The 13,332-nt window shown below is 39.1% G+C and overlaps 1 protein-coding gene across 1 annotated transcript; it reads right to left on the bottom strand.

The window, feature by feature from the left end:
• Window positions 1-1,366: 1,366 nt before the first annotated feature.
• On the bottom strand, window positions 1,367-6,876 carry crhbp (corticotropin releasing hormone binding protein). Its single transcript, XM_079659658.1, has 7 exons — window positions 6,408-6,876; window positions 6,213-6,306; window positions 5,692-5,849; window positions 3,642-3,852; window positions 3,015-3,160; window positions 2,151-2,268; window positions 1,367-2,071 (listed from the first exon to the last, which is right to left on the bottom strand). The coding sequence occupies exons 1-7, from the start codon at window positions 6,495-6,497 to the stop codon at window positions 1,917-1,919; spliced, it is 972 nt and encodes a 323-aa protein (XP_079515784.1). The 5' UTR covers window positions 6,498-6,876; the 3' UTR covers window positions 1,367-1,916.
• Between the last annotated feature and the right edge of the window lie 6,456 nt (window positions 6,877-13,332).

The following is a 13,332-nucleotide window of genomic DNA, read 5'->3' as shown; positions in this document are numbered from 1 at the left end:
GTAAAAGAGTTCACAGTCATTTTGAATATCAGTGCTTTGAGCTAAATGCTACAACAGCCGTCCCTCCCTACAGGCCGATCATGCAGACTGCGTGCCGGCCTCACCTTGCGGAGGGTGCCTCAACTGAGCCGAAAATGCGGCGCACTTATGCGCTTCTGCGGCGCAATTAGTGTGGCGCCGAGCGGCACGGTGTCGCCGCTGCGAGGCTCCATTAGCACCCCCCGCCCCCCTTTCGACGCTTGCGAAACAGAGGGTCTCATCATATAACTTTGCGTGGGGCCTCATGTTGGCCAGGGACGGCCCTGACAAGAGCACACAATGCTATTTAGTGGTTTTAAGATAAGAGATAAGATAGAACTTTATTGATCCCAATTTGGGAAATTGTTCTATTTCTTTGTATTTGTAATGGTTACCATGTTTGCATTCTCTCTTTAGCTTTTTAGCATGCCAACATTTGTTAATTAGCACGTTTACACAAAGTAGAGCCAGGGCTGATAGGAATGTCAATAGTTTTGCTTGTATTTGAAAAAGAAAATAAATATTGTGCAAGTTTAAACTGCAGGTGATAATAGAAAAGAAGTCGAAGAATCACCAAAGACACTAGGATTCATCCTCTGGGAACCATGAATATCTGTACAAAACGTTATGACAATCCATCCAATAGATAAGATATTTGGGTGTGGACCACAATGAGGGACCAACAATGTATTTCCTAAAGCCACACCATTACCATCAATGTTGTAAGTAGTGCATAGAGCTCCAATTCACAGCCATGTTTTGGTTGTCAGTAGCAGAAATGGTTAGAAGGCCCAGATGGACTTATAACACAAACTGACATCTTTGTTAAAACCTTGTCTTTTTAACTTAGATGTTTCAAAAATACCAAAAAAGGTGCCTTTAAAGTTCATGTAATTTGTTGTGCAATCCTGAACAGAGCAGAAGCAGTCCTAACTTGACAGGTGGAGAAATGAACACCTAGGGCTCTCCACTAAAAACTACTTTATTGAAAGTAATTTCATTGCGCAATTATCAGAAAAAATAGGAATATTGCAGGAATTTCCTTTGAACACCACCAGCCAGAAGAGGGTGATTGTCCTGTATCTAAATATAAGTGAATATAATATATATCCAAAAATGTGGTAAATGGATGAGATCGTAAAATGATTTTGATGTTCATTTTCATTTGTCTGTTCTGTCTTTAGAAATAATATTATTATGAAACGTATCTCAATTACACAAACATAAAGCTTTCCCAGAGTGGAGAATTATACTTTTTTAACAATATATATAAATATAAATTCCGTTCTTGCTATTAATATTATGTCGTAATACTTTCGATTTTGTAAGTTGTGCATTGCTTTGTTTCTCACTGCGGCACACTTTGAGACAGGAAACATATTTGATTGCTTTGTCATGCAGTATAATTTTATTACAAAAAGATTTTATACAAATGTAACTTTACAATGGCAATGGACACTTGTATTTATTATATTGAACATTGAAATGCCCTCTGCATCATCATTGGCAGGATGTGACAAAATGATACAGAAATGAACAGATGTTCAACAGATGTTGTACAGAATGTTGACCATGTGTAACATTACAACAATACATAACAGTAAAACATGATAAATACCCACAATTGTACAAAAAGCAAAAATGAAAGCAAAAGGACACTTCTTCAAGCTAAATCTGAAAGAATAAAAACAAAAACTGAAGTCCAGCAAATGTGGTAGTCTATATTACTGTGTTTGTTTAAATTATTATTCACTTTCCTGTTAATATCTCTGGATTCAGGCAATGTTGTCCAATCAGAGAGACTGACTGAGGTGGATGTCTTGTTTTATTGATAAAATAATTGGGATAAAATGTTTGCGGTCAAATGATACATTTGTCACTTTGTGGTCCTGCAGGGATCAGTTGTTGAAACAGAAATCCTCCACGTTGTTGAGTTTGATGGTCTGCAGCTCCTGGCTGTCCAGTACTCTGTAGCTGAAGGACACTCTGCTGACGTAGTTCCCGCTGGACACCATCCTCACCACGGTGTTATCACAGCCGATCTTCATGTGGGCTGCAGGGCACAGCAACAGATTAGTTTAGCCTCAGTTCAACCAGTTTGGTATCATGAGAGGAGATCAGTGTGTACTCACTGGGTCCAGTGAAGGAGATGCAGAGGTCTGTGATGGGCAGCAGCTTCGATGTGTCGATGCCACTTCCTCCCAGCAGCTGCACGAAATCCCCTGATTCTGCACACCCAGGCATGGCCCTCTGTGGAAACCAATATAGGGTTTTAATGTAAGTGGCCAACACCATTCCCATTCAATTAATGAACATGTATAAGACTGCTTTAAAACCATATTCCAATGACATACAGCTGGAGCACTTTTATCCATAAAGGAACAAGGTCAAGCTCTTGTGAGAAGAGTTTAAACAATTTATATTAAGGTGATTGCAGCAATTTTACGCTCTTCGTATTTCTCGGCATACTTGAGTTGGTGTGTCTCGTCTCAGTTGCAACTTTCCTGCAGCTGAGCAGTGTTTGTGTTTTTATGATGTAAGATATGGTGTTGTTTTTGCTTCTTAAATCCCTCCTCGATCCAATATTTGTACTTCCTCAACAAAATGAACAGTAACTTCGTCAACAGAAAAATACAAAGAAGATGAATGTCCTTGAACTTCGTAAGAAGTGTAAGAGAGCAGATTGATGGCTGGGTTTACAAAGCATGTGCATTTGAAACTGGAAACAACTGTTTGTGTCCTCTTATCTACTGCCAATGAATTATTTAACAAACCTTCTACTGAAAATGAGTAATACTAAGCAAGAGAGGCTTTGTTTCAGGACAGACAGAGTGCTGTTGTGGCTGCTTTGAACATCCTGAACACATTTTAAGTAAGCTCTTTTGAAGGTGCTGGAGGAGTGCCAACACTTTGGGAAAAATAAGGTAAGGAAAATAATCAAAATAAATCTTAAAGTGGATGTTGTTCAGAAATCAATGTTTGATGTGTTTTTTTACCTTAGGAAAGTTGTTGTAGTGCCCCAGGCTGAACTCGGAGACGTCGATGGCCACAGGATAAATGATGGAGAAGCTGCAGTTTCTGTGCTGCTGCGGGATCACCATAGTGTAACTGCCCTCTGGTGACTGGGAGATGACATTACAGGCTGCAGGGAGAAGAAGAAGTGGCAAAGGGAAGGACGATACAAGGATTTTCCTGATTCCCAATGTGAAGCAGGTACAACATACACAGAAATGCACACAGTTCATTACAAATAAATGGAAATATTGACAAAAAGGAAAGGTTTTGGTAATGAGCAACCTTTCCGGTAGAAGAAAAATAACAAAACTCATATTTACAAGATGAAAACTGTATTTCTAAGTATTTATATTGGTTGGTAACACTAAATATAAAGCTGCAGCTTCAAGATATATCTATCATGAAAGCATGGGTAGAAGGGATTTTAGTTTGATAGAGAAATCAAAACATTTGGAGGTACATATTTCCTTGTAAGACAGCCATGTGTGATCATGTTCCTAATCCAGAAATGTATTGATGGCAAACTATCCCTTGTTGGTTCAATTGATGACTGAAAGCACTTTTGTATGTCTTTTCTATGCATTTTGCTTATGCATGTGACTACTTACGGAAAGGATTGATGTGTTTCCTGACTGTTAGGGTGTAGCTGCTGCCGGCGTTGTGAATGCGGAAGAAGACCATGGCCACGTTCTGAGAGGAGCGCACGCTTTTCCTCAGAGATCCAGATTCACAGTAATCCACATAGCGCTCGTACAGAGGCAGAGGGTGATCCTGGGAGCTGGGGAACTTCTCTCCCTTCATCACCCAGCCGTCAAACACCTTCATGGGACACATGAACAAGAGGAGAGTATTCAGATACAGTCACAGGTGGTTTCAGCAGGGTTGTGTATCATTTGGTCACAGGGTATATGCAGGAATCCTGAAGTCAAATGTAATACCTTTTAAGACCTTTTTTAAGACCCTTTCCATACATTCGCCACTTCGAATTGTAACCGGTTACATTGGCGATGGAGAGCATCAGAACGTCGCTTCAGCACTTCCAAAAATTGCAGTACCCATAAGGAGCCGTACACATGCCGCAGTTTTTTCGTGGATGTGTCTTTAGTTGTAAGCCCAGTGTTGATCTGTTCATCTGTCATACTGATCATACAGTCAATAACTTTGTTGTTATTAGCATCTGGTTAGCTAGCTATGCTAACGAATATAAGAAGCTTTTTCTCCAACAAGTGAGTTTAAGGCACATCTTTATATGATCATTATAGTTATAAAAAAACAAGAGAATAAAGTAAACAGGTATAAAATACTATATGACAGTAAATAAAAGTTGTTATTAATAAACAAGAACACAGTTTGAGAGGAGAGTGATTTGTAAGATATCCATAAAGAAAAATAAATCTGCTTACAGTTCTGTTTCATATGGATGTTGAGAGATGTATCCATAGATCTCCTAATTTTGCTCTCAAAGTGCACCAGATTGATGCTTTTAACAGCATGCCCCCGGACCCCCCTGGAGGAGGTTAGGTCCCCCCCCACTTAAATCATGTCCATATGGATAGTAAACTAAATACATTTGCACATATCTTGAGTCCATGATATACTTTCTGTTTTGGTGGTCATGCCACACCGCACACGTGAATGCATGCACGAGTCATGGTAAGATATCTGGATTAAGAGGTTGCTTTTTCTTTGCATAGCATGAAAGAAAGGCAAAATGAATGGGCTGTGATTTTAGTATTTTTAAGCAGAGGTCAATAATTGGTACGGCCCTCGGAGGATGTTGAAAAAAATTGAAATGGCCCTTGAGAAGAAAAAGGTTCCTCACCCCTGCCATAAATAAACTACACAGAATCACACTACACACCTACACAATGATTACATTCAGGCACAATTTAGAATACAACCTCTTTGGACAATTTATACACTTATTGAAAACAAGCTACAAAATATAATACCTTGGAAAATGCCGTTTGATACTTTTTAATAGCCTTAATTTTCGCTAAATTGATTTATCAACTTTTGACACTTTTTAAGACCTCGAGGACACCCTGATTCACATTCTAATGCAATTATTGTTTTCACTCACTGGACTATCATGAGAACGTTGGCATGCGGAGAGTATCAGCGTGCTTTGTGAGTGAGCAGGTTATGCACAATTGCCTTATGGTAAAGGAGCTTTTTCTCTAATCAGGAAGTGTTTCGAAGCTTAGTCAAGCAGGTTCACTGACCCCCGTCTGGAAGCATGACAACTAACACAGCAGGCTCTACATAAACAAACAAATATTTTTACATTAGGGCTAAAAACATTCATGTTTATCACTGATATTCCCAAGGTAATTTAAAGATATAATAATAATATAGCTCTGCATTTCTGGCAGAATCTAATTTCAAGTGTTGATTTTTAACTAGCTATCCTCTATCTTTTATGAGTTATATTGTTTTTGTTGCATTTGTTATATTCCCTATTTTGCCTGATGTGCAAATAAAACCAGTGATGACTGAATATAAACATCATTATAGATAGATGTAAGGAAATGTTTCCATGTAACAGCTATATCTTTTTTTCCAAGAACTATTCTGTTTTACACATGATTGTATTGTTTTTTTAACAAATAAGAGGATTTGGGTAATTGGATTATTTGTGGGAAGTTGTTTGTTTACCGTGATGAAGTCCCCTGCCCTGCAGTCGATGTCAACATTCTCATAATCCACACTGATCACTTCGTTGGGCTCAGCCATGAAGAAAACAGCGCAGCTGAGCTGAGGACGCTCTGCTGTGAAGGTGAACTGACCCTCCACTGCCACCATGTCCAGACACCCTGAGACAGAGACATCAGTTTGCAATATTAAAATACATGTTCATGCCACTGACAGAACCACTAGAAAACAGCAGGAAGAAAATGTTTTTTTCAGTATATCAAGAGATTGCATTTAATTGCAATTATTTATTTATGTGCATGTACATGTCCTTATAGCCTAGCTATAAAACAAACTGAAAACTAAACTTGAAAGAAAAGGGAGTAGTCTGTTCTGTTCAAAACTGACAATTAAAACAATTATAAAGACATTAAATGTAAGATGAAAAATGCAAGCATGTGATTATATCTTGCTCATACTGCACACACATTAATATAACCCTCAGATATAGGCACAACAAAAAACATAGATTTAAATTGACTTACTTAAGGGTCGACGGTAAATGAATTCCTCAGGTGTTTCTCTCTTGAGCTCCGAGTTGAAAAATGAAAATAATTCATCTTTTGAAATCTCGTTGTTCTGCAGAGGGGGAGGGGGGAAAGTGTTCACACAAAGTGAAACGATATCCTCGATGTGAATCTGTACAGACGTGAAATCACCCAAAAGTTTGGAGCACTTACCTCGATGTATCTGGTGTCTCCCTTGAGGACAGACAGGCTCAACACCAGGAAGAAGAGCTGCTCTCGGAAGGTGCGCTCCATAACCCGCATCTCTGTCTGTCTGCAAGGCGCACCTGGGCGGAGGATCTGAGGCGCTCTGCGACCGGAGAGGCTTTTATAAGACAGGCGAGGCTTCCACCGACTCACAGACACCGTGCACCCCCCCTCCCCCTACCGCACAACCAGATGCGTGGTCGTGACAGGGATGAACAAGCATGTGTTGAGCCAAAGAGAGAGAGTATGCAATTAATCATTTCAAGCCCTGTCATATTACGAGGTGTTGCATTGAATTGCAAAGTAACTTAAAGAAAACTCACGTGAGTTGTTTGGTTGAATTTTTTTTTATTTTTTAGAATATACAGTATATCTATAGTATGTATAGATGTCTGTTGTAATTGCACAGTGCTTTGAAAATACCATTATGTTAATGCAAAAGGAGCAATTTGAAACAAGGGATTTCTATAATATTAAATGCTGCATTTAATTGTAGGGTACTATATCAAATTGTATTGTGTAGAAAAGACTGCATCAGTATAATATAATCTTTTTTTAAAGTGACACATGTATTTGAGATTAGATTAGACTCTCCTGTAATCCTCTTTGGCAACCTGTTTTTGCTCATGCTAAGAAAGCTATTTCAATTGAATAATTGAGTGAGGGTGGAGTTTAAACCAACATAAATCAGGTAGCTCAAATCCGTCGACAGTGCTGATTATAAAATTACAATGATGCCAAATTATGTAAATGTCACCTCACCTTAATCGGATTATAACCTGACACTTGTCTGCCTTGCAGGTAAAACTAAACATAGTATGCGTTGAATCCAGCGGATCAACACATCTTCAGTTGAAGATTGGTCTATTGCTTTCTTATCATGCACAATATCTACATTGCATCATCTTGTATATGGCTCTTCTATTGTACATGTGTCATGTCTCTATCAGTACATGCAATGTTTACATTCGTGCTGACTTTTAATAAGTCACACATTGACTTGCATTCACCCGTAGGAAAGGTGTGATGCAAATTAAGTATGATATAATTCAGATTAGACACATTGGGCAGAGTACAACGAAATGCAGTTTTCATCCAACCAGAAAGTGCAAAGACTAGATAAAGTGTCTGAGGTAACAATACGGCTATTGTGGAGTGTGTTTTTTTTTTTACTGATATTTATATTATTTGGTCTACATTTTGTTTATTTAGACTTGGTCTTATCTAGGACAGGACTGGACCTTGCCTTGAACTTGATTAAGTTGGTCTTGAGTCCAGCCCTGCATGGAGCTGAAACAAACACACTCACAACTACAGGTTGTAGAGTTTCCAATGTGTCTTCAGTCTTTAGAGAGAAACATGACTGCATCGAAACAGAATATATATTAAGGTGAAATAGAGGAGAGTAGAAATTATGTGAGATTAATTGATATTGTTTACTGACTGATTGTACAATTTGACAGCAACATCTTGTCCACGTGACCACCTGCTGTGCTTTCTGCAGCACTCACTTCACACTCACATTCACTAAGCTGCCTTCACGCCTGCCGTGTGTGACACGGTCCTGACAAACTCGAGAGCCTTCAGCGCTGTAGTCTGGCTCATTTCGAGGAGAGTGATAAAACATGCAGTTTCTGAAACATAATCCTATCATTTTGTATCCCAGTACATTATGAACTGGAAAACATTCACAAGAATTGTTGTCATTATGCATGAACGGATATAGTATTGTGTTTCTACACATCTGGCTCAAACATTGGACAGCTCTAAGGCATATGTTACTAATTTACGAGCCTGACAACACATACATTGTGAAGTAAAGTAACTTACAATCAAAGTATTGTTGTTCTGGTTGTTGAAAAGTTATTGGTTGCCTTCACAGACTTGAGTGTGGAGGACACAGAGTGCTGGTCCTCCATCTGCCCCCCCGAGGACTGCAGGTGCCCCTGGCTCCGGGAAAGGTCAGTCCATTCAAATGCAGAAATTGGGCCTCGGTGTAATCCGACCTCTTCGTGTTCAGTTTTTAGGAAACAAGATGTTTGAGTCCCAGTGATGAGGAATGGATCAACATAGTTTGGGATATCCATAGAAACAGTTTGAAACTTTTACTTTGACTTTTCACTCTTTTGTTACTCAAAGTATCAAGTAAAAATACAAATCTACTTTTCAAGTTTCTTCCTGATATTGATGCCGAATAATTTAAAGGGGACCTATCATGCAAAATGCACTTTTGTACGTCTTTTATACATGAATATGTGTCCGCGGTGTTCCAGGGAACTCACCAAGTGTCAGAAAACACAACCCTCTCTATTTTCCTCCATACCCAAATCTCTAAAAAAAGGGGCTGCAACGGATCTGATACAGACTGATCCAGATTTGAACACTGTCCTGACGTCAGGACGGTGGCGCTACGGCTACTGGTCAATTCTCCACCTATCAGGGGAAGAAGAGGGTGGGCCACGGCCAGCCATTGCCGCTCGAAAGCGCTGGAGACGCTGTAGCACATTAGGCCAGGCCTGTAAGTGGCGCTGTAGTCTGCCACAAAAGCAGCGAAGAAGACTTCCCTTGCATGGTTGCCATGGTTGCCCTTCTGTTTATTCTCCGCTGTGGCTCTTTTTCTCCCTCCTCGAGGCAAGCGTTTGTTCCTCCTGCTTTAAAACAAATGAATAATCACTCTATATAATCATATTTAAGGGATCTTAGATCTAGATCCCTCCGCTTCTAATACCAAAGTAACTGCCAACTTTCCTCTCCTGCAGGGGGGCGTGGTCAGTTGCAGCTCACAGAATCAGCCCCCTGCAAAAACAGGGCTGGAAAGAGCAAATAGAGCGAAATGAGGCATGGCTAAAATGCAGGATCTGTTTGGTATTTTAAAAAAAAAACTATATTTATATACTTTATATAGGTATGGCCCTACAATATATGTTTCAAATATAGCACGATAGGTCCACTTTAAGTAAATCAATGTATCATTAACGATTTCAGTTTCAATAAAATAAGATATTCAATTAAAATAAAGTCAATGTTTTTTGGCATAAAGCCACTATCTTATTGTCCTGATAGTGCAGGGGTGTCAAACTCAAATACACAATTGGACAAAATAAAAAAATCGGTACTAGTCGAGGGCCGGACTGGTTCAATGTTTATAGCAAAACGTATTGAAATGAACTTATTGCACATATTAAACCTGGAACTAACAAAGCTTAAATTATTGCCTATAAAAACAACATTACATATTAAATAATCAGTTTCATTAATTTCTTATGGCTCTCTCTGCAGCTTTTCCAGAGTAATTTCTTATGATTACATTTTTCCACAGGCCAGCAACAGCTTGAAAAAAACAATTTCCCTCAAAGAAAAACCAAACATGCCCTGTTGTCGTGAGAGAAAAAGTGCAGAAGGAAACATCCATTGAAACTCAATTTGCTGCTCTGTGATGCTCAAGCCAGATACTTGGCATCTCATCTTGGGTGCAAGTTCATCAATGTTTGGGGTCAGGCTCTGAGTTGAGGAAATCCTCAGGATTGAGCGAAGGTGTGTGTGCAATTTAACGGCGGGCCAGATCTAATAGTAATTAGAAATGATCCTGCGGGCCATAATTAAATCCACCAAGGGCCTGATTTGGCCCCCGGGTCTTGAGTTTGACACGTGTGAATTTGATAGTGGATTATTTTTCTGGCTTTGGAACACGGTACTAAGGTTTTCTGTCCTGCTGGGCCATTGATTAAAGGGTTATCTAAAACTGCATTGGACTGAATTTTTTTAAGATGATTAGAATTGAATGAATAAATGAAACTTATTTACAGAAGTGGCTCTTAAATTGAAGGATCAGTAATGGAAGAGATGAGTTGTTAGCAACCCTCTCAGAGAGACACACAGTTGCGGTCTAACTGTTTGTATTAGTCTGTGACCTTCATAATTACATATATTCTTAAAAAATGAACCATATTACATCCCCCAGGTTACATTTCATTCAATCATTGGTGCATCCTTTATATGCATGCACTTACACTGTATACATCCATCCATTTTATTTAAAGGGGACCTATCATGCAAAATGCACCTTTGTACATCTTTTATACATGAATATGTGTCCCCGGTGCGTCAGGGAGCTCACCAAGTGTCAGAAAACACAACCCTCTCTGTTTTCCTCCATACCCAAATCTCTAAAAACGGGGCTGCAACGGATCTGATACAGACTGATACAGATTTGAAAATAGTCTGACGTCAGGAACGAGGGGCTCCGCCTATATGGGCAACTCTCCACCAATCAGTGGAACGAGAGGTTGCCGTGGCATGGTAACAGCATGGTAACATGACGCTCGTAACTCGGTCCCCTCCTTTGGTCAGCTGCAGCGCATGCAAAGATGGGTGGAGGAGAGCAAAATAGAGCATGGCTAAAATGCATGATCTGTTTGGTATTTTGAAAAAGAAAACGTATAAATATAACTTATATAGGTATGGCCCTACAATATATTATTCAAATATAGCATGATAGGTCTCCTTTAAGTATCACCAGATTAGGGGTGTTACAGGCGTTAGATAGATACAGTAACCCTACTATTGCTCTGTGAATGCTTTAATCGTTTTTGATTATTTTGATAAACATGTCATCTTCCATATACCCTTTCAACCTGATGACTTTAGCATGAACCTCTTATCTCACAAAGCCAAAGCGTTTTTCATTACAGCAAATATAGAACTTTCCCATTCACACACTCATTAAAACAAATTCTGACCCTTAGAAGTGATGTACACAGGGAATTGTATTTGGTTTGTGGGTGAATTTGCAGAGATGCTGTCCACTTGAGGAATATAAGCTTTTATTTAGCCTGAGAGGTCTGGTTGAATATTAGAAGCAATTGAGTACCGCTGGTGAAGTTTCATTATGGCTCCATCCAATCTGTTGCTCCCCATTGTGTCCTCTCTGGAAGTTATGTACAATATCTTTTAGTGGAGTGGACTCGGACATGAATAGCAAATTAGTCCTTTCAAATATGCTGGAGGAAGGACTCACATCTGCACGAGTTTCAGCATTTAACAATAATGTCTGTCTCCATAGCACAAGTGCCACTAATGCTCAGCTGTTTCAACAATTATGTGACTTCAAATTATTGTTATAATATTGTTATGCTCATTTCCAGGTTCATCTTTTAGTTTGTGCCTTTCTTGACATGTCTCCATGCTTTAATGTTCAAAAAGCTCTTTATTTTTCTCATACTGCCTGTGCTGCAGCACCTCTTTTCATCCTCTGTCTGAAACCAGAGCCCAGTCTGCTCTGTTGTGATGGGTCAACCCCCTTAGCTTATCACGTACAATGTGTGAGAAAAAGAAAAACATTGGGGTAATATTGATTCATCAGTTAAAGCAAATGAAAGTCTCACTCCTTGACCAGCCTCCACCTGTTGTCATTATATCTAACCCATACATCTTTAATTAAAGGTCAGCGGCACAAAGATTGATGTAATCTTTGTGCCGCTGACTGAGACTAAAACCTAATAAATGTATCTTTAAGACAAAATTTTACTTTTCAGACGATAAGGCTTTATTTGCCAAGAGTTTTTTATTAAAAGTTGAAACTGATAAAAGCAGACAGCAGACCCACACATGCTGATATACACTCATCCTTCCTCGCAGAGCGTGAGCCAAACACAGTGAGTGAGATGCTGTGACTCCACTGAGAGCTCCACTTGTCTGCTTCCCTCTGACACTGATAAACAGCCCTCACATTCAGCAGAGCATGTTAATGAAAATATACATCTCCTAGGTTATATGCAATAAGAAAACTGCATTTATTATCACAGGATTAACTGTCACACATGTTGATTGTCTCTTGTTGATACTTTTTGATGCTAACACTAATATAAAGGTGGGTTTGATCATATCATTTTGAGTTTACTGCTAAACTCTGTTGCCGTCACCTTAAATCAGTGCTGACGTGCAAGACGTCAGAGGCCTACAAGAAATATCTTTCATCTGACATCCAGCTGCTCCAGTGGATTAGAAGAGGTTATTGGATATTTGTTCAGGACCAAAGTCACAAAGTTAGTTTTTCATGTCCAACGTCACATAAAAACAGGAAGAATACTAAATCAAATATCGTCTGGTAAGACAGCGTACACCTCTTTTGACAAAGCAGTGCTACATTCAAGGACATGTAAATTGAGATGTAATTGGGTGAATGAAGTCAGGTTTTACTCACATATTCCCAGAGCCATCTTTTTTGAAACATTTGAACATGCATTTATGAAATAATTGCATCAACTTCTCTATTTTAAATGTCCTTGTTGTTGACTCCATATTGACCTTTCCTGTAGTGTGTTATATAGGATTGTGTGAATGTAAATGGTCTGCAAAGGCTAAAATCCAAGAGTTTCTCTCCAACACAATTCCCCCCTTCTGTAACATAGTGACATGTAACACTTGTGCTTCTTTTGGCTAGCCCTCCAACGCATTGTACATGACATGCTGAGGGGCAGGACATCTCCAAGCGGTGGACCAATCACAACAGAACCGGCGAGCTAACTAATCAGAGCAGACTTGGCTCTGGTTTCAGACAGAGGGTGAAAAGGGCTGCTGCAGCAGAGGCAGTATGAGAAAAATAAAGAGCTTTTTGAACATTAACGCATGGAGACGTATAGACGCACTAAATACAAATATAAGCCTCAATATGAGCATAATAGGGCCCCTATAATACACATGAAGTTTTGTAATGTCAATTGTACGGTGAATTATAGTGAAAGTAATAACAAATAATGTAGAACAAATATGACCTTTTTAGTAACCTAAATTAATAAAAAAAAGTTTATTTCTGTCAATAAAGTTATTCTGTTGAAAATAGAAAACAAATGTGATATTCAAATAACTACAATTATTGGTGTTATTATTTACA

This window comes from Notothenia rossii, assembly GCF_949606895.1.
Source record: "Notothenia rossii genome assembly, chromosome: 11".
NCBI classification, from domain to species: domain Eukaryota; kingdom Metazoa; phylum Chordata; class Actinopteri; order Perciformes; family Nototheniidae; genus Notothenia; species Notothenia rossii.
The sequence above is the reverse complement of the archived record's forward strand: the minus strand, read 5'-3'. Positions and strand labels throughout refer to the sequence as shown.